General features: G+C 42.9%; 1 protein-coding gene and 1 long non-coding RNA gene across 2 annotated transcripts in view; both read left to right on the top strand.

Annotated features, from left to right (window-relative positions):
• The first annotated feature begins 1,886 nt into the window (after nt 1–1,886).
• TMEM135 (transmembrane protein 135) overlaps nt 1,887–27,925 on the top strand; it is a 166,973-nt gene continuing 140,934 nt past the window's right edge. The window contains exons 1-3 of the mRNA XM_083609983.1: nt 1,887–2,267; nt 8,322–8,449; nt 11,532–11,624. Of these exons, the coding sequence (XP_083466109.1) occupies nt 2,127–2,267; nt 8,322–8,449; nt 11,532–11,624 (362 nt within the window). The 5' untranslated portion in view covers nt 1,887–2,126. The remainder of the gene's footprint in view (nt 2,268–8,321; nt 8,450–11,531; nt 11,625–27,925) is intronic.
• LOC310760969 lies at nt 16,547–17,454 on the top strand. The gene is made up of 2 exons (XR_014547135.1): nt 16,547–16,927; nt 17,080–17,454. It is a non-coding gene; the product is annotated as an uncharacterized lncRNA (long non-coding RNA).

Genomic DNA, 27,925 nt, shown 5'->3' with positions numbered 1-27,925 from the left:
TTGGTGTTTTTGTGTTGGGAGTGCAGCTAACAGGGAAAGGGGCTTTAGACTTGTTGCTCTTGCACTGGGGAAACCTGTTCCATTGATAATGAGAGATTCAACCATTCTGTGTTGTAGATATTTATTGAGGACACCCAGAAAAGATGTGTGGATCTGCGTCTAACAAGCCCCCTCCCCAAGCAGGGACTATGTCTTGAATGGAGGGAAATGATGTCCTTCCCCAAACCTGGAAGACATTCTCCCAAATCTCAGATACAACAGAGGATGATTATGAATAGTCTGGTGTGATGTACTCTGCACATGGGCAGAAACTGTTACTTCCCATTTTCAAGACTGTCCACGCATTGCAAATATGTTCTGTTGTGCTCTGCTGTGTGTTGGTCCCACTGGAAAAAAAAATCATTTTTTTTTTGTCTATTGGTCCAAATACTTTGTTCCCTTACTTTAGAGAATAGAAGTGATAATGAGTGTTTAAACTGATTTTTTGGGAAGGAAAAGCACATGCAAGTCTCCCCCACATTTTAAAAGTTTTTTTAGCGTGCTTAGTTTATTGGCACCAGATGTGCAGGTGTCAACAATACATGAATTCAAAAACTTATGCCATGTGGTATGGCTTAATTTCTAAATAAGAGGTCAATTTTGTCTGAAAATCATACTTGTGCTGTCTTACAGGGAAACTCTTTCCCTGTCCATAGATAAGCAGAGAATAATTGATTTCCTGTAGAAAGGAGACAGTGGTACTCTGCACATGCCTAATGGCACACTTTCCTAAATAACTGCTGTTGCGATGAGAACAGCAAGGTTAAAAAATGCACCCCGTCCCAAGTCAAAATGTTGCCAGCTACAACTGGCGCGCGTGCGCGCGCGCACATGGATAAGAGCGTGGGAAAGGAGAGGTTAACAAGTGATGAAATCCAAGCAGCATTTCAGTGCAATGCTCCAGGGCACAAACCTACGAATGGACCAATGGCCTGAAGTTCAAGACAGGCACAAATCGGCCAAGCAGCGGTGTACCTGCCACCCAGGGGAGGCTTACGCAGTTCCTGTACTTCCTTTAAGGGGGAAAAGGTTAAGCACAGTGGATGACTATTTAACCCTCCTACCCAAAGCGGGGGCGAAGGACACAGACATCGCGTTCAAGCCGAAGGGGAGCTGCAGCCAAGCGCTTGCTTATGCAATCCGCAAGCAGATTTCCTCAACGCCTTCCTTCCAGAACAGCTTTGCTTGCCTGTTTCCACCAATGCAAGCCTCAAGGCACGTTTCTTTCCTCTTTGTATGGGCTTGCATTAAGTACAGTGGTTAAGAACTTAATTCGTTCTGGAGATCCGTTCTTAAGCTGAAACTGTTCTTAACCTGAAGCACCACTTTAGCTAATGGGGCCTCCCGCTGCCGCCGCACCGCCGAAGCACGATTTCTGTTCTTATCCTGAATTTCTGTTCTCATCCTGAAGCAAAGTTCTTAACCAGAGGTACTATTTTTGGGTTAGCGGAGTCTGTAACCTGAAGCGTCTGTAATCCGAGGTACCACTGTACTGCAAGGTAAAGGTAAACTAAAGGGCCCCTGGACGGTTAAGTCCAAGGGGACATTTATTTTGTGCACGGGCTTGCATTAAGTACTAGGCATATATACCCACATGCTCCTTGTTTTTTAATCATTTCCCTGGGCCTGCCTGCATTTAAAGACACACAGACCACCTTTGCTCCTTCCTCGGCTGCTCCCCTTTGCAAAAACACCAGCGTGCATTATCACAGCCCTTGAGTGACAGCCCGCGTGGCCCAAATGACAAGAGAGAGAAGCGGAGAGGGGGGGGGGGTAACAAACAAAAAAAGAAGAGCGAGAAGGAGCTCGTGCCTCTCCAGCTCGCGCCAACTCCGCCCAATCCGCAGCCCCGGCAGCGAGAAGCCGCCTCCGGATTGGCTGCTGCGGCTCACGCGAGCCGAGCCGGCAAACCGCCCCTCGGCCCGGCCGTATACACAGAGCGCGCGAGAGGCGGTTGACCGCGAGTAACCTCGGCGGTTTGGGCCGCCCCGCGCGACCTTTCTCCTGCATTGGCCGTGACGCGCTCGGGGCCTCCCCCTCCCCCCGAGCCCCCCTCCGCCAGAGAGCGAGAGCGGCTGCGGGCCAAGATGGCGGCGCTGAGCAAGTCCATCCCTCACAGCTGCTACGAGATCGGGCACACCTGGCACCCCCGCTGCGGACGGGCCTTCGCGGACATCACCCAGGGGGCGCTGCTCGAATCCCTCCGCATCTACGGGACCCTCTATCTGGTGAGGAAGGGCCCACCCCCCCTTCTCCTGCCACCCCCCCCGGGGTGGGGAAATGAAGGGAGCCAAATAAAATATTTGAGGCTCCCCCCAAGTGGATGGGCATTGCCATTCGAATGGTGTATGTGTCTGCCCCTCCCCCCACGCCTTGGCATAGATTATGTGGGGCAGGGCTTGCTTGTTCCTCTCTCTCCACCCCCCCCAAATATTGTATTCAGCTTGGCACCCCTGGTATGGTATGGAGGTGGGACGGTGCCCTTTGGGGTGTGGGAGGCGTTAGAGTGGGTTCCTGAAGAGGAGTGGGGTATGGCAGGCTGGTGGCAATGGTGGGGTGGTGAAGGGGGAAATGATAGGTATAGGTATATAGGGAGGGGGTGTTCAGATGACCCCTTGGAGAGGAATGGGGATGGAGGACAGGTAGGCGGCAATGGTGGGAAGGGGGAAGAAGCAGCAGGAAGGATTTGTAGGTATGCGCTGTGGGTTAAACCACAGAGCCTAGAACTTGCCGATCAGAAGGTCGGCGGTTTGAATCCCCGTGACGGGGTGAGCACCCGTTGCTCGGTCCCTGCTCCTGCCAACCTAGCAGTTTGAAAGCACATCAAAGTGCAAGTAGATAAATAGGTACCGCTCCGGCGGGAAGGTAAACGGCATTTCCGTGCGCTGCTCTGGTTCACCATCTCGGCCATTAAAGCGAGATGAGCGCTGCAACCCCAGAGTCATCCACAACTGGACCTAAGGGTCAGGCATCCCTTTACCTTTATATATCTGTAGGGAGGGTATTCAAAAGGTCCCTTGGAGAGGGATGGGGATGAAAGACTGGTGGCGATGTTGGGGTGAGAAGCAGCAAAGATATACTGTATAGGTATATATAGATCTATAGGGAGGATATTAAAATTGTTCCTTGTCAGACTGGTGGCGATTGAGGGAGGGGGAGAAGAAGGGTAGGTAGGTGGCATTTGGGGTGGGAAGGTATTAAAATGGGTTATTGAAAAGGTTGTGTGGCAATTGCTGGGTAGGGTGTCATTTGAAGGCCGGAAAGGGGCAAAGGGGGAGGGAAAAAGGATACTACTGGGAGTCAAACATTTGATGAATCAGACCACTCCATCCAGTTTTCTGACTGTAAGAGCTGTTTGACAGTGGGATGGACCAGAGGTGGTGGATGCTCCTTCCTTGGAGGTTTCTAAGCAGAGGTTGGATGGCCACCTGTCATGGATGCTTTAGTTGAGATTCCTGCATTGCTGGTTGTTGGGCTAGATGACCCTCAGGATTCCTCCTAACTCTACGGTTCTGGAGGGACATTCCCAGGACTACATGGAAATGCTGGGGATTGGACCTGGGATCTTCTGCATGCAGTGCTGTTGTTTGGCTACTGAGCTGTGGCCCAAATGTGTTGGAAGCTGACCCACATCAAGTCAGACCATTGGTTCATCTAGTTTAGTATTGTCCATGCTGACTGGCTGCTGCTGGCCAGGGGTTCAGATGGGGGGAGCTTGTCATTACTGCTAGAGTTGATGTGTGATCCTGGTTAAGATTTTGAGTTTAGGAAGTTGGGGAATGCAGAAGGATGCTTTCAGATCAAACTTATCAGCCCAGCCCAATATTTAGTCCAAGTGGTTCTCCAAGATCTCAGGCAGAGTTATTCCCCAACCTGCTACCTAATCTTTTTAACTGAAGGTGCAAGGGACTGCATCTTGGATATTTTTCATGCAAAACATCACATGCTCTACCACTGAGCTGTGGCCCCAGTGCATTTGCTCATACAAGCAGAGTTTGGGTCTAACAAATTTTTCGGCAGGTCAAATAGTGGTATGCATACATGAAGGTTGAAAGATGAAGGGGGAAAGGATCTGGCTTTGCAGACAGAGGATCTAAAGTTCAGTCCTTGACGTCTTTGGGTAAAAGGATGTAAGGTGTCAGGGCTGGGAAAGACTTCTGTTGAGGACTGAGCCACTGCTGGTCAGTACTAAATGAAATTGGCCATTAGATTAGATTGTGTTGTTGTTTTTGCTTTTGAAGGATAATAGTTAATTCATTTCCGAATGTATTTGGCTGTTGTAATTAGTCCATGTTTAGATTTCTGTATCTGCAAGCTGGATTTGCTATCACTTTTGGTGTCTTGCAAACATTTAATTAGTTTGCGACAGGCTGTTCTTTATGAAATAGCAAAGAGTTTGGTGCAGTTAGCAGTTAATCCCTTTGAACTTAGTGGGATTTACTTCTGAGTAAACATGCATTGAATTGTGTCCATAAACACATTTAACTGTTGGATTGTGATGTGTAATCTGAAGAAAAGCAGCATGTCTCAAAGTGTTCTTAGTTGTGTTTTTTTTAAAGACTATTACAATATGAGCTAGAGCAAGCCAATTCAATACCAGGCCCACAAACTGATTCCTTTGCCTGACTGTTCTTCAGGAGGAGTTCACAATGTTCCTTTTCTACTTTTTGTGGGAACCTTGAAGCCTGACAGGTACAAGTGAGAATGGGAGTATTATCCCTTATCTCCCTAGAGTTGGAGGCACATGGTCTTTTTGCTGAATCTAGCCCCATTGGGAATCTCACTGTGCCTCTGACACTTTTTCACTCTGTGAATTACTGGGGCAGGGTAGGGTTGGGGAGAAGGGGTAGCATGGAGTGGAGAGATCTGTGGGTGTGAAAAGAGAGGTTGAGTAGTGGAGATGGGGGTGGAGAGAGAGAAAATGTATGGGATTTAGAGAAAAAGGAGAATTAATTGAGAAATAGTCAATAGAAATAGGGACCTGTGGTTAGGGTAGCAGAAGGAGGATCAAATAGAAGAGGTTTGTCATGGGAGAAGGAGAAAGACAGAGCAATGTGGGGTGAGACTGCTTGTGAGTCTCTCTCAGCTCTTAGGCAGGAGGGAGGATGCCAGTTGGGTGAAAGAGACTTACAAGTACTGTATTGCTTCACTGTTAAGGAAGTGCTGTACACTATTTAGGATCACACCACAAAGGAGTGTCTCTTCTGTGGCTATGCATGTAGGTGGCGTCTTTCATGAAAGAACCAAGATGTTTTCTTGAAAGCAAGATGCATTAAGAAGAATTAATATTGTTGAATTAATAGGTTGAAGCTAGGTTTCTTTGATAAAACTGGGGTTTCTTCCCAAGTGCTGCTGTTTCCCCCCCATCATTTGATAAACATATGGTAATTTCAGATATCACTGAAGAATACATGGGTGAGAAGATGGAGATTCCCCCCCCCCCCACACAATAGTTTTTAAAGAGAGATTTTTGTGTGCATGCTAAAAATGGATATCATTATATCCTGCGTCTTGACATGACATTCAGATAGAAGGTGCTCTCCATCTTCCATGGATCACAGAAGCTAATTCTACTTCCTTTCATCCCCAGCCTTCCCATTCTTTCAAGAACGCAAGATTCAATGTGTGGAGACTGCGCTGTAAGAGCTCTGTCAGACATGTTTCCTCTCTGTGTTCTTTCACCCTAGATCTCTAGGTCAGTGTTTCCCAATCTTGAGTCTCTAGCTGTTTTTGGACTACAATTCCCATCATCCCTGGCCACTGGTCTTGCTAGGTAGGGATGATGGGAGTTGTAGTTAAAAAAAACAGCTAGAGACCCAAGGTTGGGAAACACTGCTCTAGGTTACAAAGTCCTTTTGCACCACCGCTTCCTGACTCAGACTATGCATCCATCAAGCCTATAACACACACCATCTCTCTAAGCCTCCCCACATCACAGCATACCCCATTAGATCTTCAGTTGTGTGTGCAGCATTCTCCATTAACTCCCCACCTGCTGAGATCTGAAGGGCATCTACATGGAAGTCTGTCTCCTTTCACCAGACGCTACAAACTGGGATTATTTGCTTCTGTAGAGGCGACCTTCAGTAGGAGAGCATTCCAGCAAATGCTCGCCTCTCTTAGATTTCAACACTGACAGTATATTCCTGCTCTATAGGAACTAAGCTAAGGTACATCCCATTAGTGGCTGAATGTCAAAGATAATTTGGGTGAAAGTGCATTCTTTCTGAGATAGAGTGAATGAGGCATCCAGAGCTCCCCCTGCTTGCCAGTGTTATACTTTCATATGTATACTCATGAGAAGTATACTCGCTGCACTGTTGAATCTAAGCTCGTTTGGGACCTTTTTGAGTTATGTATGTGTGATTCTGGCAGACTCTGAAATGCTGGCTTTTTGTTGAAGTCTCACCTCCTTGATATCTGTCTACTAGTGGCTTGGCTGTGGATGAAAACTGGGAAGGGGCCAGCAGGACTGGGATAGTCATTAAAAACTGGAGGGAGGGATTAACCCATTAGTGGATAGATACCTCCTTTATCCCACTAGTGAAAGTACTTTCAAAGTAAATACCCACGCTTGCTTTCTCAGAAGTAAGTCCTATTGACATAGTTAAGGATTGCTTCCAAGTAAGTGTGCATAGGATTACAATATCAAAAGACTGAAAAGTTTTTCCCTTTAATCCAAGTCTACAATTCTATGATTCTATGATTCTAACCCATTATATTGTAAGTGCCTTGCAAAGGCAGTTGAAACTAGTATAAAGATGATTCTTCAAACTGGAGCACAAAGTACTTTGTCCAGTAATTAATTAGTATGTTCTATGCAGTAGCTGCAAGCTGGATTTCGAAGGGGCAGAGGAACCAGAGACCAAATTGCAAGCTAGAGAGTTCCAGAAAAAATCTACTTCTGCTTCATTGACTATGCAAAAGCCTTTGACTGTGTCGACCACAGCAAACTATGGCAAGTTCTTAAAGAAATGGTAGTGCCTGATCACCTCAACTGTCTCCTGAGAAATCTTTATGTGGAACAAGAAGCTACAGTTAGAACTGGATATGGAACAACTGATTGGTTCAAAATTGGGAAAGGAATATGACCAGGCTGTATATTGTCTCCCTGCTTATTTAACTTATATGCAGAATTCATCATGCGAAAGGCTGGACTGGATGAATCCGAAGCCGGAATTAAGATTGCCAGACGAAATATCAACAACCTCAGATATGCAGATGACACAGCCTTGATGGCAGAAAGTGAGGAGGAATTAAAGAACCTTTTAATGAGGGTGAAAGAGGAGAGTGCAAAATATGGTCTGAAGCTCAACATCAAAAAAATGAAGATCATGGCCACTGGGCCCATCACCTCCTGGCAAATAGAAGGGGAAGAAATGGAGGCAGTGAGAGATTTTACTTTCTTGGGTTCCATGATCACTGCAGATGGTGAAAGCAGCCACGAAATTAAAAGACGCCTGCTTCTTGGGAGAAAAGCAATGACAAACCTAGACAGCATCTTAAAAAGCAGAGACATCACCTTGCCAACAAAGGTCCACATAGTTAAAGCTATGGTTTTCCCAGTAGTGATGTATGGAAGTGAGAGATGGACCATAAAGAAGGCTGATCACTGAAGAATTGATGCTTTAGAATTATCGTGCTGGAGGAGACTCTTGAGAGTCCCATGGACTTCAAGAAGATCAAGCCGATCCATTCTTAAGGAAATCAGCCCTGAGTGCTCACTGGAAGGACAGATCGTGAAGCTGAGGTTCCAATACTTTGGCTACCTCATGAGAAGAGAAGACTCCCTGGAAAAGACCCTGATGTTGGGAAAGATGGAGGGCACAAGGAGAAGGGGACGACAGAGGACAAGATGGTTGGACAGTGTTCTCAAAGCTACGAACATGAGTCTGACCAAACTGCGGGAGGCAGTGGAAGACAGGTGTGCCTGGCGTACTCTGGTCCATGGGGCCACGAAGAGTCAGACACAACTAAACGACTAAACAACAACAATGCAGTAGCTAAACTTTTAAACTTGTGTGTGGCTAAAATGTTCCCCATATGATCACAGTTTTGGAATGCCTGATACATTCTGGTCTGGAAGAAGTAGTTTAACAGCTGCAAGAAGTTCTACAAAAATACTCATTTTGTTAGCCAAAGTTCATGAATTGGTTAGGGGTTTAATTCAAATCTCATTCTTAGAGTATGATTTCCATGTATGCCAATGTGAGCTCGTTGGCAGAACAGTGAAATAAAAAATGTAATACATAAATAAACTTGAATTGGCTTATCTCTTTCAGATTGCTGCAATTCTCCGGAAACGAAAACTAGATTATTATTTGCACAAACTGCTCCCTGAGATCCTACAATCAACATCCTTTCTGACAGCAAATGGAAGTTTGTATATTGCATTTTTCTGCATTTTAAGGTTGGTTTAACTTCATTTTACATCTTTGCCAAACTTTGCGGATGGTAAAATAGCATTTTCTGTAATTAATGTTGACTTGTGGAATGAATTTATTTATTTGAAAAATTCTTACCTTATTCTTCAGCTGCAAAAAAGATTCGCGGATTGGCATACACATGCCAATAATAAGACTGTCCCTGCCTTTAGGCTTATAATCTAATGCACATAACACAAAAGAAAAAGTGATTAGGAGTAAGGAGGAAAAAAGCATGCTGATAGTGGTTAGAAAATTCTTGTGTTTTCTCTAAAAAGGAAGCAAAATCCTTGCAACTGCTCCTTCTGTGGCTGATGGATAGGACTAGATTGGTCACCCTTTTAGATGCAGCATCCCAGTGGTCCTTAGACCCCTGGCTGACATGTTCTGTCCTAATTCTCTATGTGGTTTTTTTTTTAAAGAGACTACAGCTATTTTGGGAACAAGATTAATGTATCTGCTAAAATGTAACCCTCCCATCATTATTTATTATTATGTTTAGATTGCTATCTCACCCCATCCCTAGGGCTTATTCGCTAAGCTTACATTCACATATTTTCGCTATTCTGGAGATGGCAGACAAGTGCTGTTTCCTCTTTGCTAGCTAAAAAGTGCTTACTTGCCATCAGGGGTCATCCTGTGGGATTATGAAAACAAGCCCATTTTTCTGTTCAGGAAATGTCTCTTAACTCTTTCATTTGCACAGATCAGCAGCTTACAATGAAATATTTACCAAGTACACAATCTTGTTTTGTTCTCTAGGGCATAGTGAGCTTGAGAAGTTTTTTGTTGTGTTATTTCTTCCTTTCCACGCAAACATATTTGCCACTTCAACTGTTAACATTTTGGAACAAAGCGTAGTCATTTGAGGGAAGGGGGAAGGGCATTAATTGGTGCAATCATGCTTCTTTTCTCTTTCTGACATTATCTAACCACTAATAACAAAGGCACCCCAGATTCTTTAATATGTTGTTAGAGCTGCTAATGTGCTGTAAGAATAAAATAAAGAAATGTAAGCCCAAATAACTTTCATTCCAACCCTAGTGGGGGACCATAGGTTGGTCATTCTGATGTGTATCTGTCTTGGTTGCATATGGGCCACTTAATTGACCACAGTGCAAACATGCATGAGAACATGCCTCCAGAGAAGGCTGCCTGCTCCATCTTGGCGTGAGTCACTGTTCTAGATTTGCCTCTTTCCATTCAGGGGGGCAGTTCCACGTGAAAGATGGAGAATGGGCTGCCAGTCCTTACACATCAACCTGAAAATGGTTAGTTTTAGAGAGTTAGACAGGGAAAAGGTTTTCCTCTGATATTGGCAGTTGTGTTTCCCAAGCTGTGCAAATTTATTTTTGTTTCTTGGAGTGACAGCTGCCACTTCTATAGTTCAAGGTGTGAAACTGGACAACATAGTAGAAACTCATCTTTGGGTTCTTCCTAAGCAGCTATCCTATCTTCAAAAGACATCTGAAGGCAGCCCTGTTCAGGGAAGTTTTTAATATTTAACGCTGTACTGTTTTTAACACTTGATTGGGAGCCGCCCAGAGTGGCTGGGAAACTCAGCCAGATGGGTGGGGTATAAATAATGAATTATTATTATTATTATTATTATTATTATTATTATTATTATTATTATTTATTATTATTCCTAAGAACATCGTGATAGTTACATTGTCCAGAGAAACTTTGTTAAGAAGTTCAGAATAATTCCCTAGCCCACAAATGTTTTGATTAGGTTTCTTGCTAGCATGTGCCTACGTTTGTCATTTATGAGCTAAAGGTGGGGGGAAACAACTTTTGTGAAGTTTCACAGCTTGGTTGGTTGTCTGGTTGACATTCCTTCCTCGGAGGTTTTTAAGCAGAGGTTGGATGGCCTTCTGTCATATATGATTTAGTTGACATTCCTGTATTGGAGCGGTTAGACTACATGACTCTCGGGGTTCCTTCCACAACTCTACAATTCTGTGATTCTAACCCTTTCTTGTCCCAGGCAGTCACTCCCACTCTAAAAAATGAAAATAAGTGCATAACAAGTCAGTGGTATAAAATTCTGTGAGTGCATTGGAAATGTAATTTACCTATTGATTTGAACTTGAAACCAACCCTATTCCAGGGACCCAAAGCAGCTGCAGTATAAAATGTGCACAAACAAAATATCTAAATAGAAAACAGACCACACAAAACATATGCTAAAATCTTAACCCTTGTCACCAGAAACCTGACCAAATTGACATGCTTTGCACTCTAGAGGAGGGGAAAGACATAGGTATAGGGAAGTCAGCTAAAGTGCCTCTTTTTGTGCTATGGTTCTCTGCTGGTTACACAGAATACCCAGAAGGTAGTATTGATGCTTCTGGGAAATTACAAGGAAGGAGTTTCAAAGAAATACAGGACTCTAGGCATTTCAGTCTTTTAATGTTTAAACAAGCATCTTTTAAGTATCTCCTTTTTATTGGGCACTAGTAAACATTTTCGGCATAGGCTGGACCAGCCTACAGCTTGTCCTGTGATAACAAATATATTTTGTCACTGGGAAAATAGACGTTAGTGCCTTGTAACAAAGTAATCCTTTGAAATATAGTGGATGTAAAATTGATGTTCTTCCTTGGGTGTTACAAGAATGAAATTTTATGAGGTTCTTTGATGTTCTTGTTAAGAAGAAACATGAGATGGCAATGGGCTGCTTTTTGCCTGATGCAGCCTTTGCATCTGTCATACTGGGCTGCATCCAGAGTTTTTGTTTTGCAAACAGCTCCTCCTGAAAGGAGGAAGGAAGAAGCAATTTTTGCTGGTTCTCCATTAAATCCCCTGTGCCCCCTTCCACACTCTCCCGGAGAGTACCCCAACACTGTGGAGCACACTTCTGGGAGGTACAGAGGGCTGAAGGAAGAGAAATTGGTGAAAATTACCTCCCCCTGTGGGGGTTTCCTATGAGTGGAATTACTCTGGATCTAAGCCACTGTATATGAACAGATGTACACTTTTACTAGATGCTGTGTATTAACCCAAAAATCTTTCTTTATGCTTTAGCATGCAGAATAACAAATATTGCACATTTTATTTCCTCAGGAGGATACTTGGAAAATTTTATTTTTGGACTCCTGGTTTTGGCGCCGCTTTGCCAGCTTCTTATGTGGCTATTCTTATTGAAAGGAAGAGCAGGTATGTATTCATATATCCTTTACTTGCTTCCACTCTTTTACAGAAGATGGGAGCCAATTGCATGGAGCCAAGTTGAGAATATATTGTGTCGTATGCAGCTGTCAGATGGGCAGGGTACAAATAATAAAATTAATATTATTAAGAGTTTGCGGTGTGGGTAGGTAGTATACTCGAAAAAATACATGGTGGTTTTGTTTAGGGTTGCTGGTTTATACATACATGAGTGAAAATGCGCACCTAGTTCCTCTTAAGATTCTGTTGTTTTCAGGAAGTTTTTCTAGAGGATGAGAATTCTGTGTTGTATAGGTCCAGGTATTCCCCATTACTCCTAGTCCTCATCCCGCTGCTCTTGATGTATCCTTAGCAATAACTGTAAACGTAATGGTTGCCTGCCCTCTGCTGTGTTTATACTGTTGCTCCTCCCAACGCTTGAAGCTGTCACCACTTAATCTCTCCATGCCTGTCTTTCTCAGGTTTGTGACCCTGCTTCATACAAATAGAAGGGACAGATGCCTAGTGCCACTCATTATTAGTCTTTCCTGGCATCCTTGCTTTCTTACCTCCTTGCCAAATAGCCACAACTTCATAAGACTGCCTGGAATTCCCACTGGAATAAATTAGTGCTTTTGTGTTCTGCTTGTTCTTGTGCAGAATCTGTATGGAGTTGTGTGACTTCTTAAATGATGGTTAAATGATGAATTCTGCTATCTCATGATGTGATGGTTACTGACTTAAAGGTTTTTTTAATTTTTAAAAAGGGGTTTATCCATGGCTACTTATCATGATAGCTATATGCAACCTTCAGGACTAGAGGCAGCATGTCTTTGGATTGTGGTCGCTGGGGAAACAGCTGCCTGAGAGGGGTCTTGGCCTCATCTCCTGGCTGTGGACTTCCATTCTGGGAAACAGGATGTGGGGCTAGTTAGACCTTCGGTGTAAGCATTTAGGTTCTTACATGTATGTGTTAACCTACTCTCTAATTTAACTTCATCACTTTTTAAAGAAAAGATGTTTGTATAATGGCTGAATCAAAAAATTCTGGGGGAATTGTTACTCTGTGAGGAGTAAACTGCAGTGCCCAGGATTCGTAGAGGGAGGGGGATGTGCTTTGAATGGCAGCCTTACTCGTTATAGTAGTACCTCGGGTTACGAACTTAATTTGTTCCGGAGGTCTGTTCTTAACTTGAAACTGTTCTTAACCTGAAGTGCACTTTTGCTAATGGGGCCTCCTACTGCTGCTGCCGCCGCGCAATTTCCATTCTCATCTTGGGGCAAAGTTCTCAACCCGAGATAATACTTCCGGGTTAGCGGAGTTTGTAACCTGAAGTGTTTGTAACCCGAAGCGTTTGTAACCTGAGGGACCACTGTACTTTACTTCTCTGGTTTGGCAGGTTTCACAGAGGACCTTCTTCAAGAACCCTGGCTTTGTAAAAATCCTCAGAACATACGATCTGACTTTCTTGCTCCATGATTTGACACACCCTGCAGCTTTCCCATACATTTCCCTGGTCCAGATATCATGAAAGTACTCTTCATATTACTCCATTTGACCTCTACACATATCTGAGACGCCCGCCTGCCCTTCTCCAGTCTCCTGCTTCTCCTGCGACTCCTAAAGATGTCCTTAGGAATGAAGTCCTCCTTTTCCCCTCCTGCTGTGCTCATGTTGTTCTCATCCATAGCTGCTCTTTACAACTGAAGGAGTCACTAGAGAGGGCGAAAGGGATTAGTGGGAACAGGTGCAGTATTCATGAACTGCCGCTAAGGTCCTTGAAAGGAAATAGGCCTGGCAAGAAGCTGGCATAAAGAGATTGCCAAGAACTGGAGAAGGAAAATGGGCAGACTGTCTACTCTCCCCCTCCCCACACAGTTTGTCTTCGCTCTGTTGGTCTGTACCATTTATCTCTTAAAATATGAGCATGCAAGTATGGGAACCCTGCAAAATTTGCAGGGAGAGTTCATTGCGGGAAACCAGCCCTCTCTCTCCCCATATGGTCCTCTCTGTGCAAAGGGAATCAGAGTCCTCCCTTCTCCTCCAGAGAGCAACGTCTGTGTCCAGTTTCCCCTCTCTCTTTACCCAGACCATTTTGGAGGAGAAAACAAGGTCAGATTCTGCCCTAAAGTGACCGTTGCAGGGGGTGGGGAGATGACACTTGCAGCTCCTTGTGTTGGCTTGGGGAAATGAGCTGAGCTTTCTTCCTTCATCCAGCACGGTTAAGCTCTTGTCCCTTCTCAGACCTAGTGCCTGCTTACTGCCCTCTTTTGCTGATAACATTTCTGCAAGGGTAGGGGTGTGTTTGGTCTCCCTCTTTGCCCTGACCTCTGCATTAGAACTCCCAGTTTGTTGTTATTTTGGAATATGCTATCTTGAGTTCCATGGAAGAAAACTGGTCAGCGAAATAAATAGCCCCGGGAGTCCACCGGCCCCTCACTTTCCTCTACAGCACGTGCAGAAACGGCCTTCTCTGGATCTCATCCGCTTCATCTGCCGGAGCCTGTCTTCTGACACAGGGGAAAGTTCCTCACTCAACCAGTCCATGACATTGCTCCACCCCTCAGCCTCTGTCCCCACAAGCCCCTTCCTCCTACCTGATCTGGTTCCACAGCTGCTGCTTCCCTTCTGCCCCCATGAAAAGGTGGATCAGGAAGTCTTGCCGGCATCATTCTGTCACCTGCAAGAGAAAAACGGTAAGCAGGATGCTAGGAGTGCCACTTTCTCTCACAGGTGAAACAGGGCATCTCTAACCACAGATGGGCCTTTGAGAAAGTCTTACCTGCTGAGTGCATTTGGAGGTTGGTGCCCATTTCATATGTTAGTTGTGCAGAAATACACCTCCGCTCCTTTGGACCCTTGGACCCAACAGTCCCCCCCCTCAAAAAGATGAATAGAACCCACAGATTAGTTGGAAAACCAACAGAATGAGAACAAATGGAGAAAAACCACCGTCCTCCTTACCCAGTGGCCTCATTGGTGTCCAGCGGAGCCTGAGGTCCGTACTTCCTATAAATCTTCTATGATGATGTCATTTGGATGGAAGAGAAGGAAAATGAGAGGCAGAATTTTTCCACAGGCCTTTATTCACCATATTTATACCCATCCTTCAGCCAAACGTCCCAGGTTGGAAATGTAGCTGGAGTCAGTCTGAGCGCTGCCCTCCCAGGCCAGGTGGGAAAGGCCTGTCAGACAGGGAGCAGAACCTGCAGGACTCCCAGCAAGAAGGCTTGGGAGGTGGGTCTTGGTTTCCAGCCATGGAAACCGTTCTTGGTCCATTGAAACTAGTCTTTGGAGTTTCAGTCTAGGCTCTTGTACTACCAACCCAACTGTACGCTTGTGAAACATGGACCACTTATAAACGCCATCTCCAATTCCTTGAACGATTCCATCAATGGTGTCTCCGAAAAATGTGATACATCACTTGGGAAGACAGGCGAACGAGTACCAGTGTCCTGGAAGAAGCAAAGATCACCAGTGTCAAAGCAATGATTCTTCAACACCAACTTCGTTGGATTGGTCATGTGGTTCGGATGCCTGATTATCGTCTTCCAAAGCAGCTACTCTATTCCAAACTTAAAAATGGAAAGCGTAATGCTGGTGGTCAACAAAAGAGGTTTAAAGACTCTCTCAAGGCCAATCTAAAAACATGTATAAACACCAATGGCTGGGAAACGCTTGCCTGTGAGCGCTCCAATTGGAGAACAGCCGTTACCAAAGGTGTCATGGGCTTTGAAGACTCTCAAACTCAGGACACAAGGGGGAAACGAGCCAAGAGGAAGGCACACTTGGCAAACCCTCACTGTGATCAACTCCCACCCAGAAACCAATGTCCCAATGTGAAGGACGTGTGGATCCAGAATTGGCCTCCACAGTCACTTATGGACTCATGGTTAAAACTCACTGTTCATGGAAGTCAATCTTGGCTACGAGTGATCACAAAAGAAGAAGAAGAACTAGTCTTTGCTATGTGTATCTTGTTCAAGGTTACCTAGTATCTGGTTGTAGCACTTGCCTACTCTTGCAGCAGGAAAACCTTCAAATATTCATATAAAAGCAATATAACATTGGATTGACACCGTTCCAATGCTGTTTTGCTCAGAAGGAAGATGGCTACCAGAGGAGGCACTTGGGATATGGCATGGGGCAGCCATCATCCCTGAAGCATGAGACCCCATACACAGCAACCCTTCTGCCTGGGTGGTAATCACTGCCCTCCTGGTCTCTCAGTGCCAGACAGGTTGCCATCTCAAGGACAAGAGTGGATCCAGCCTACATGGTTTGGGGACTTGGCCAGGACAATAGGGGGTACTCAACTTGGTTGAGAAACAGGAACATGTATATATTTTCCTTTGTTTTACTTAATGAGTGTAAGGTGGAGGTCAAGGGAGGGACAGGGGCAAACCTATTACTCAGGTTTCCGCCAGAAAAATCCTCCCAGTTTGTGACATAGATGTGATGTATGTATGACGTTGTATTAAAAGGTGTTGTGGGTAAAATGGGCTTCTTTCTGCTTCTTCCATGTGGTAGTTGGAAGTCCTGTTGCAACAGTTCATTGAACAAAGACCAGGCCTCTCCAGAGAGCCAAGGCTGTGCAGGAGACCCCAGGACTCACATCCCCCCCCCCCCGACGAAGAGAAAGGGAAGGAATGCTACTTACAGTCTGCCCATTTTGTCCAGGAAAAGATCCCACCCTCCTCTCTAAAGTAGCTAGCTATCTTACATGCCCACCCAAGCCTAACTCCGACCCCAGCCCAACCCCTGCCCTAAGCATACACCTAACCCCCACCCTAAGTCTACACTTAACCCTACTACTCTATGTACAAAATAAAAATATACAAAATATGTACAGATGTGCACAAAAAATATAAAATGAAAAACAAAGAACAAAAATATTAAAATGAACAATAAAATAAAAGTGTTAAAATAAAAACTTAAAAGAATAAAAGAAAATCAAAATAAATCAAATAAAAGTAATAAATGAAATCAAAATCAAAATAAGAAAATGAAAAAATAACAATTCACTAATCCTCCGCCTAATCTCCACCAACCGCAACTAACTCCTCTCTCCTTCACTCGTCTCACTACTAATGGCCTCCTCCAAGTCTGTGGCTTTTAAAGGAGAAGCAAGAGATGTCACAAAGGAGGGTGGGTCCTTGTCACCGTGGCAACCCCCCCACCTGGACCTGGGCCTGCCTGGCTCCTCCTGAGAGGTGATGCTCCTCAGAGGCACCTGCTGTTCCGCCTGCAGCTGGATTCATGGAAATATTTCTCCAGACTCCTCCTCCTAGAATCTAAAAATCTTCGGAAGGTGACTACCCATTCCTACTGTTCAATGTTCCTGAAGGGAAAATGACACAGACTGCTAAGGCCAATTTTTGAAGAGAATACTGCTCCTGCTTGCTCCTGTTTCTAATGGTTGAAACCAATTAAACTTTCCTTTTTTCATTAACCGCTTTTCAGATGGTGGGCTTGATAGGGTTCCTGAAAGTTAACTTCTTTGACGCTATCACTCCAGTTGGCTTTACTGTTTCATTCCTCAAGGAAAATCAGGACAGCTTTCTGCATCTCTGCCAAGGACAATTTGAACTTCTTTTTATTGCACGTCTAAAACTAAGGAAAAAGAAATGTTGCTTGGAAAAATACACACATTGTTAAGAATAAGCCAGAGCTTGGCAGTAGATTTTCACACTGCCTCCCAAGAAGCATTAAAAGAACTGCACCCGTTAACACCCTTTCCCCACCCCTCCAAATGATCCCTCCTTAAGGTGGCTTAATGTAACATGATCGCCACTTGGGAGACTGCAAGAAATTTTTTCCAGGGTGCCAACTCCATAACCCATTTTGTCTCTTATTAGCTCTTATGGGGTAACCCCCCCGCTTTGTTTGCCCTGGCACCCTTCTTGTGTTTGGGTCAAGTGTTTGTTACTTGCGAAGAAATGGAGTATTTCCCCCAGTATGAACTGTGGTCAGGGTAATATGGAAATAGTGGATAATTTCTGGGCAAGCAACTTGTGGATTTTGATGCAAATGTTCAACTCCTGTTGTGTGGTGTTGAGTAATAGTAATATTAAACTCTGAAAAATATCTTAACTCCAGGGCACTGGTCTCTGTTTAACCATGATTTAGGGGCATTGAAACAAGATTTTTCTCACTTTTGCTTGCAAGGAAATAAGCTGCTTATTAATGAATCCAGAATTGTGTTGAAGTCCATTTCCAGACATCTGGTTCAGAAGCAGATTAGGTTCAAGGTGGTTAGCTAAGCTTGTAATTTCATAGAATCCACTTTTGGTCCTCTTTATCCAAGTTTGTGGGTTTTCTTTTCTTTTCTAAAAAACGTTCAATAAAGCTCCCATCATTACAGCTTTTCAGTATGGAGTTTTGAGCTCTTGTGCAGTGCAAGTTCTTATCTCTTCTGCTCAGGCGTAGAAGTCTGGTTGTCTAGCAGGGAAACATTCAGGCTTATACTTGGGTGAGCTAACTTGTTGTTATTCATTAATAGCACAGACCTTTACACCTGTCAACTGGTCAGGGTAGGGGCTGCTATTAGAAAAAAACTGATCAGAATGAGTGAAGAAGTGAGGGTGGATAGAGGAGGGGAAGGCAAGGTGATGCTGAAGTTGATTGCTAGTTCCCAGTTAGTTATTTGCTGAAATTTGAAATGTTGAAAAAAGAACTGGAATGTATATGTCCTTGAACCCAGAAGCAAACTTTGGAATATCCCTATCATATATCTCCATGACTGTGGGATAGTTGCTTTCTAATTGCACAATACTTTTCCTCCAGTGTGTTTAGAGGCCTGTATAAATTACACAGATTTATTTGGCAAATAAATGGCTATGCAAATTATGGGAGGAGCAAGGAATTATGCAGAGCACAAGATTTTTGCTGCCTGCCCCTGTACATTTTATACAACCACCCTTCTGGCTACTGAGATTATTGCCAGCGTTGGCCAGATGCTTGCAAGCCTACTTTTAAAAGGGCTTAATAAAACAAACAACCTCCACCCCCCCCCCCAATTTTGTTAGGAGCGGGAATTCTCTGCTCATTTCAAATTTGGTGCAATTTCTGTACTTTTGAGAAATGGTGGCTTTGCAGAAGCTATAGGTTGTATCCAGCTAAATTAAAGCAGATCCACTGGAATGAATGGATTTATGTTAGTAACCCATTTCAGTGGGTCTAATTTGTGCAGGACTGAATTGGATCCAGTCCTATGTGAAATCACCAAACATCTTCATATTTTTTAAAATGGCTCTTTCTCTCTCATCATGCCAAATAGATCAAAAGAGGGGAAAATAAACAAACAGTAATTGTTTTACTTTAAAATTCTTAAATATGTTTCTGGCCTTTTAAATGTATCTAGCAGCTGGTAACAAATAATCACTTAATCTCTTCCCAGTGGGCACTCTATTTTAAGTTCCCTGTAGGCATTTGCTTACAGCGCATCCATATCAGACTGAGTTCAGGAATGAAATGCTTGTAAATTAGACCTCCATTGTAAGTGTTGATGTGTTTAGGTTCTGGGCCAGAGTACTGTATACAAATTGTATCTTTAGAAAAATGTAGGGAACATTGAAGGCAAGCTAGCGAATGGCTAAAAGCCTTCTGTTTTTCCTTCAGTTAGTTGACACTGAAATTGCCATGATTGTCAACATAATCAAAGCTGTTCATAAACCACAGTAATCAGCCAAAATGTTTTATTCTCTTTTCTATTAAGAAAAAAAAGCTGTTGCCTGTCTCTTCATATGCAACCTGCAGTGTAATCCTAAGCATGTTTGCTCAGATGCAAGTTTCATGGTTTCATGTTGTTCAGTAAGACTGTAATAGGACCCTTCTGCTGGGTCAGACCACTCACCGCATCTATCTCAATGTTGTCTACATGGACTGGCAGTGGCTCTCCAGGGTTTCAGGCTGGGCATCTCTCCCAGCCCTACCTGGGATTGAACCTGGGATCTGTGTACAAATCACACTCATTCTCTAAGCCATGGCCCTTTGCGCTTACTCAAACTTACGTTTATATCATTTACATCATTGTATATTAGCAAAATTTCTGTTACTATGCTGGGTAGGTTATTTTTGGAGGAAAGACTTGTACATTGCAAGAACTAGCATTTTTTTGCTTTTAGGTTGCTATTGAAAGCATATCTTTGAAAGAGGGCTTTCCTTTAAGACTGATTAAGCCATTTTCTATTGGAAGCTTGTAATTTAATGCTATTAAGGTCTTGTATAGTGGTACCTCGGTTCCTGAACGCCTTCGTTGTCGTACATTTCAAATGCCGTAAACCTGGAAGTAAATGCTCTTGTTTTTGAATGTTTTTCGGAACCCGAACATGTGACGCGACTTCTGCTGAGTGCAAGAAGCTCTTGCAACCAATGGCAAGCCATGCCTCGGTTTTCGAATGTTTTGAAAGCCAAATGGGCTTCCAGAATGGATTACATTCGAGAACCTAGGTACCACTGTACTTAATTTTCTCTCCATGTGTATTTGTTCTATATATGTTTTTTTTCCTTTTTGTTTTACTATATATTTTGTTCTTTTGATATATGTGTTGCAGCATGGAAACATGTTGGGAAGCACTTTAGAAACCTTTCAATAATAAACCAACCCCTGGGGTGTAGTGCATCCATGCACAGATCCAAGGCAACACATATATGGTGGAATCTGCATCAATGTGGACTAGCCCAGTCTACTCGATGTCAATCTTGCAGAACCTATTTTACATCCACTTCAACAGGGGGATGCTTGGGGTGATAGGTGTACCTTGTGATCTCAGCTGTTGAGAGCCATCCTTGCACCTATCTGCACAACTGCTGCTTCAGTTGGGTTTCTTGATGATGCTAGAGTTTGAAAGACATTTGGGACCCAGGTTTTCCACTTGTAAATTAAGAGGAAGTGATGAAATTCCTGTTTGCCAATTTCACCTCTCCATTTCCCAGAGAGCCTGCTTTGGAGATGACTGAGTTGGGCCACAAAGGAGGGAGTGCTTTTCTCCTCCTTTTTCTATCGGAGAAGAAGGGTAAAGGCACATCTTCTCTTTGTCTTGGCATTCTAGCGTTATGTTCTAGCGCGATTAAAGGTTTGGAAAATATTTGGTGCATCTCTGTGTGTCCCTCTTTCCCCCTGCAAATGAATCATATTAGCAAGTCAGGCGGCACCTAGATCCAAGATAGCGGTGCTAAATGTAAGCGTTCATTTTAAATCTGCTACCTAGACCCTGTCATTTTTAGCCTAGCAATGCAAATGCAGTTGCATGTTGTATAAGAGTAAAGTGCTAATTTTCACACAGTTTGAGGAAAGGCAATTAGATCTCTCCAGAAGTTAATTGTGTATTCTTTTGCCTAATGAGCCTAGCCCTTTACGCTTTTCCTTGGTTAATTACACCACTATGAACTGGAGAAAAGAAACCTAATTATAGCTAATCAAAATAAAGATCTAGAGTGGTTTTGAAAGGACCTCTGTGTGTGTTTTCCTTTTCCCTTCTTCAAGTGCCCTGTCCTCTAGGCAGAATTAGTGTTTACTTAGTTGCTGTTAACATTATAGTGGCGCCTGTCTCCTTGCTGTAGAGCAGGCTCTGTCATTGGTGCCATTATAAAGCCCTAAGTTGAGGTTCTGTAAATTGGCAATAAAAATGTACCATAGGCTACTTCTAACACCTTTTAACTTCCTTTTAGGATTGGGGGATGGGTGGGAAGGGAGGATAATGTCCTTAACATTTGCTGGATATTTACAAAGGTCATTCCAGAGTTTGAGGTGGGACCCTCGCAGTTGAGAAATTTAAATGTGTTCATTTTAATACTAGACTGGCATTTTGAAGGTCTGAAGTATGCTTATAATGAGTTTGGCTTTTTGTGTTTAGAATCTTAACTGTGCAGAGTTCTGGTTAAGTCTGTATTGATCACAAACATAAATATATTAAGCACGGTTACCCTGGAATGTTACTAATTGCCTGTGCAAAATTGGCAGGCATATGTATGGATCTTTTTGTACTTTTAAATTTCATTTTAAAGTTGGCTCTCCAGGTGCGTGAATAAACACTTTCTTAACAGAGATTGATTGTATGGCATACTGTTATTACTGATTGTAGTATGTTGCCTATTAAATATGCCACAGTATATGTGCCATAAGCTAAACATGAGAAAATTGCTGTGGCTTTTGTGGATTTGACAACTTAGAACACAAATTGTACATGGGCTGAATGTTATTGCAATTTAATGTTTGTGGCAGCTTGGAATGGTTAAACTTTACCAGCTAATTCCATAAAATACTTTCTGTTCCCTGGAGCTTTTTCCTGCTTCAGAATGGCCTTATTTTAAGTTCACAAGGCAGTAGTCTGGTTAAAATACATTCTGAAATCCATATTTGGCCTAATAAAAGTATTGCCCTGGAAAAAAAGCTCACAGAATAGTGTGCAAGGTTTTTGAGATTATTGGAACTCTTCATCTGACTGTAAACAAAGCAAGGAGTTGGGAAGGAAAAAACCTGGCTAATGGAAGGCAGTGGAGTCTGCATCTGCTCCCAGCCCCAGAAATATGGCTTTGGATAAAATAAGTTAACTCTCTGTTGTGTATTGTGACTTATACTTTCCTAAAAAGATGCAAGAGCAGCCTTTCAAGCTTTCTGCCTGCTTGATATGAGCTTTTTTTGTGTACGAAAGGAGTTTTGCAACCAGTCTTGTAATTCTTTGGCAAGCAGCGACTGTGGTTGGCATTAAGCACGGTGTCCAAATCAGTCATACCTCTTTCATTTTAATAGAAATGTAAGTCTGAAACCAATAAAGCACCAGGGCTCTCGAGAATTTCTAAAAGGCCAATATGTCCTCCTGTCTTGTTTCAACAGAAGACAGGTTATTTCCCCTCCTTTCTCTGACTGAAGCATAATATCCCGTGTGTGTGTGTGTGTGTGTGTGTGTGTTGCCATCTCCGCCAAACATAAATTTAATAGAAGGGCAGGGGTTTTGAAGACAGAGGTAGGACTCAAAATGGCAAAATTAACAGCAGCCATAAGATACTAGACAAATCAGAAACGAAGGCTAGAATGGCAATGTTTTGAAGAGTACATGAGTAAACACTGTTCTAAGGAGAACATGTTGGTATGTATAGATTAAGTTTGTAAAGTAGACTTAGGTGAAATTAATATATTTAGAACATTAAAGATGAGATGTATAAGATGCAATGTAAATAGGAACTTAAAACTTTAAGGGATGATGAGTATTGGAGGAGGGAAGTCACATTGGTGTATTAATTTTACTACAGTGGTGCCTCTGGTTGTGAACGGGATCCGTTCCGGAGCCCCGTTGGCAACCTGAAAGGAACGCAGCCCGTGTCTGTGTGTCTGTGCACGTGCAGGTCGCGATTTGCCGCTTTTGCGCATGCGCGTGACGCCATTTTGCACATCTGCGCATGCGCAAGTGGCAAAACCCAGAATTAACCCTTTCCAGTACTTCCGGGTCGCTGCTGGACACAACCTGAAAAAACGTATCATGAAGCAAACGTAACGAGGCATGACTGTATTCTTTTTTCTTTTTCTTTTCTCTTCTGGGATATTATTGCTATTTCTGTCTGTGTGAATGATCATTGTTTGTTTGTCTGCGTATGAAATAAAATAAAGTAAACCTGAAAAAAATATTTAATAGAAGGGCAGGGGTTTTGAAGACAGAGGTAGGACTCAAAATAAGTTTGTGTATGTGTGTATGGGGAAATACAAGGAAATCCCATTCTGACCTCAAAATATACATGAATAGTTAAAAATATGGCACAATTGCAATGTTAGAAACTGGGATAGAAAAGCTAGGAGCCAAATGGCTTTGGGGACCTGGGTTCTGGGTGCCAAAACAAACTGTCTAGTCGCCACTGCGACTAGCAGTGGCAACACTTTTCCCCCCTATTATTTTGATAAGCATGAACTAATACACAATTCACATAAGTGACACATTGTTAACATCACATTTTTAGCCGAAATTGTTAATAGATGTTTAATTTGGTGTTTGCAATAAAAATATTGGTACTGTACTTCAGTTTTTGAAACTCTACCCTTTATTGTTAAACTGCTTAACATATTGTCTATCCTTAACATATACTTCGAGGCTTCAAAGCCCATACATTTCAGTAATCACTGAGTGTCAGGCAGGCGCAAAAAATGGCACCCAGACTTTTTGAGGTGTTCAGAAATGGAGAATCTTTAGCTGCAAAATGTGCCTGGCACTCTGCTAATTTCAAACCCTGAACACTGGAGAAATACAACAAATTACATCATGTGTTACTTCTTTAGGGGAGAGGGAACAATTCATAGGCAAACATTCCTCAGTTTCCCATTATATTTTGTACGATCAAATAACTTTTCATTTGTTTTGCAACAATAAAACAATAAAAATAAAATTTGATCTGATGATTAGTGATGTATTTTATTTTATTTTGCTAATATATTTTTTTTGTTTTGCTGCCAATCATTGCCATGTTTTTTTCCTTAATGTTGGTTGTATAGAATTTTTTGCAAAGTATTTATTGTAAAACATGTCTGAATCATGTAATATTTAAAATCTTTAGCAGTGTAAAAAATAAATAATTAAAATTAGTGAAACAGTATTATCAAAACAGATTAAAATAGGAGAAATTCTAAGAATATCGTCTTTAATAATAAAACAGAAGTCTTGGCCAATGTGTGAAATTTCAGAAGCATGAAGAAAGCATGGTCACAGAATAGGTATTTTGTGTCAGATATTTATCCTTCTTCATAAATACTAACGGCAGAAGATATGTCCCATAATATGTAAATCCGGATGAGTTATTCAGATACACAACTCATTTGGCAGTGGAAAATTATAGGCTTCTTTTAGGGGGAAGATAGCTACGCTTTTAATGGTTTAGCCTTAGGGAATATCCTGTGTAGTTAGTCTTCAGTGTCTTGGGGATTGTAGCTGTCATTGAAGTTATGCTGGAATCATATAGCTGTGGAGGTGAGAAAATGATATTGTGATCCTGGCAAAAAGTGAACCAAATACCAAACTGGAAATGTAGAGTCAAAAGCTCTTCCTTTGAATGGACTGCAGAGTCTTTGAAATTGTGCTTGCTTCCCCCCCTTTTCTTTCTAGGGGCAAAAATGATGGATGCCTGCACTTCAGTGAAAATTAAGCTTTGGGAGCTTACCATCAATTTTGCTTGCCTTTGAAACTCTCCCACTCAATGCGCACAAGAGTGCAGAAAGGCTTTGACCACCGAAGCAGTTTCCATAAATGTCCTGGGAATTTTTAGATGAATGCTCCTGTACTAGATATGTAGGAGTTTTATTGTCTCATCTTCCAAGTATTTGAACTCTTCAGTGTTGTTGTAAAAGTGGAGGGGGAAGATTAGTTGTTTCCTCATATTTATTAGGTTGGTTCATGCCTATTTGGTTTCTAACCTTCCTCAAATATCCTTTTATCTCCTTTGTTGGATTCTCATACTCATTTGTTCAAATATAAATGCATCCGTTGGAAGGGATCTTTTCCGCTCAAGGTCCAGAGTGCTCTGTAAAAATCATGTTAATTTTAAATTTGTTTTGATTGATATTTCAGTGTTGCATAGTTTAAGAGCAAATTAATATCCAGTTAAATTCCTTGCTTTAAAAAAACTGATAGAGAACTGTGAACATCACCAGAGTGCAGCATTGGCAAGTATTTTGATTTTTTGTTATTGTTAGCTACCCTGGAAATATTTGTTACTGATGAAGTAAGAACATAAGAAGAGCCCAGGAAAGGTTTCTGAGGAGTGGTTTCAACAATGCCACCTTCAAACAGGCAGAGAACACTCCCTCTCCCAATCCTGCTAGTTTTTATCAGCCAAGAGGGGCAAGGGTCAGGTTGCCCTGACCGATCCAAGTACCATGTCCACATCCTTGAGTCTTACTAACTGAAACTCATCCAGCATAACAGGACTAGTGCTCTGGACACATCTTGAGAATCATCTGCTGTAACAGTGAAGGTCCTGGTGCAGGGTCAGCAGACTTTTTCAGTCCACTGTCCCTCAGACCTTGTGGGGGGCCGGACTATATTTGGGGGGGGGGGAATTATGCAAGAGCACCACGAGCCCCAGTGGCTTCTTACCTGTGTCTTGCGAGCGGCAGAGGCTGGCAGCGGTGGGATGATGAGTGGCGTGCAAAAGGGCTCTGGAGAGGGGCAGATTAAAATGGCGGCCGCTCGAGCACTGCTGCTGCTGGCACCAACAAAGCCCAGCTCCCTTCCTCCTCTAGGCAGGGCAGGGAGAAGCCAGGAGGAGGGAGGGAGGAGGCCCTGCTGTCGCCGCCGTGTGAGGGAGAGGGAAAGAACTTGCGCACGCTGGCGATCCACACAGTGATTCCTGGACTGTCCGCAGGCCGGACCCAGAAGGCAGTTGGGCCTGATCCGGCCCGCGGGCCTTAGTTTGCCTCCCCATGTCCTGGTGGATGCAAGCAATGTTATCCTCAAGTGTGTTGGCTGCAGTGTGTAGGTGTGTCACGCAAATGCTCCCTGTGCTCCTCCCGGGACTGGAAAGGGGTTAGTTTAACCTCTGGTTTGCTAGTAAAACTGAATTACTGTGTCGCAAAATGATGTACAGTAGTACCTCGGGTTACATACACTTCAGGTTACATATGCTTCAGGTTACAGACTCAGCTAACCCAGAAATAGTACCTCGGATTAAGAACTTTGCTTCAGGATGAGAACAGAAATCGTGCGGCAGCAGCAGGAGGCCCCATTAGCTAAAGTGGTGCTTCAGGTTAAGAACAGTTTCAGGTTAAGAACAGACCTCCGGAACGAAATAATGTCAAAAATGTATAACTTGCTGCTGAAATGGAATACACAGGATGAAACGGTTAAGTCAGCTATGATTAAATGGGCACAAGATCTTGGACACAACATCATGTTTGCTGACTGGGAACAGTTATGGACCACAGGTATGAAATTTACGGCATGTAATGCCTTAAGAGAGAATATTATGAAAATGATATACAGGTGGTACATGACCCCAGTCAAGCTTGCAAAAATATATCATTTGCCCGATAATAAATGCTGGAAATGTAAGGAGGTTGAAGGTACATTCTTTCACCTTTGGTGGACGTGCCCAAAGATTAAGGCTTTCTGGGAAATGATTTATAATGAAATGAAAAAGGTATTTAAGTATACCTTCTTGAAAAAACCAGAGGCTTTTCTCTTGGGCATAGTCGGCCATTTGGTGCCAAAGAAGGACAGAACTTTTTTTATGTATGCTACAACGGCAGCAAGAATACTTATAGCAAAGCACTGGAAGACTCAAGATCTACCCACTCTGGAAGAATGGCAGATGAAGTTGATTGACTGTATGGGACTGGCAGAAATGACCGGCAGAATCCGCGACCAGGGAGAAGAGTCAGCAGAAGAAGATTGGAAGAAATTTAAGGACTATTTACAGAAATACTACAAAATTAATGAACTCTGAAAAGATGTTGGATTGAACTTTTGTGGTCTCTAGCTGTTATGATAAAGATAATAGGGATTAAAATTGTTTAAGTCATTAAATTTAAAAAAGTTGAGTGGAAAATAAGGTGTTATTTTAAAAGGAATGTTAAGAGATTAGGATTTGCTGGATTAACAAGTTGAACTAGAAAACAAGAAGGGGAGGTATGAGGAAGTCAAAGAAACATGTTATTGAAAAATTGTTATTGAAATTGATTTGTTTTTAATATTTTTCTTTTTCTTTTTCTTTTTGTGTTTATATAAAATTGGAAAATCTAATAAATATTCATATATATATAAAAAAAGAACAGACCTCCGGAACGAATTAAGTACTTAACCCGAGGTACCACTGTATGTCTAAAAAGCGTGTCACCATCATAAAAAGTCTGGAAGGCTCTGCTCTAGAGTGTAGCAGGGAGCCAAACAGGCTCCACAAAGCAGGAGAGTGTACTCAGGGGCTATCATGCCAACGACCCTAGCCATTCGGATGTTCCAGAGGTCAGCCAGGGCTTTGACAGGAGTGCAAGTCATATTAGTGGGGAAAAACCCCAGAGCCGTCGGAAAACCCATTGGATACATCAGCCTCTGAGGGCAAACCATAATAGTTCCCCCGCCTCTGCAGAGGGGAAAAGGTGCCGAAAGACTAAATCTCAACAAAAAGTGATCTGACCATGACAAGGGACTGATGTCAATATCCTACACTTTCAGATCACCCTCTTTCTGCTCAGTTTTGATAACAAGGTACAAAGTGGAAGTAGTACCCAGCCATCATAGCTGGTAGCCATTAATGGCCTTATTCTCCATGAATGTTTCCAACCCCTGGTTAGGATATACATCTACCTAACGTTGTAAGTGCCAAACTTCCA

The sequence above is a fragment of the Podarcis filfolensis genome, assembly GCF_964270895.1.
Source record: "Podarcis filfolensis genome assembly, chromosome: 4".
In the NCBI taxonomy this organism is placed as follows: domain Eukaryota; kingdom Metazoa; phylum Chordata; class Lepidosauria; order Squamata; family Lacertidae; genus Podarcis; species Podarcis filfolensis.
The sequence above is the reverse complement of the archived record's forward strand: the minus strand, read 5'-3'. Positions and strand labels throughout refer to the sequence as shown.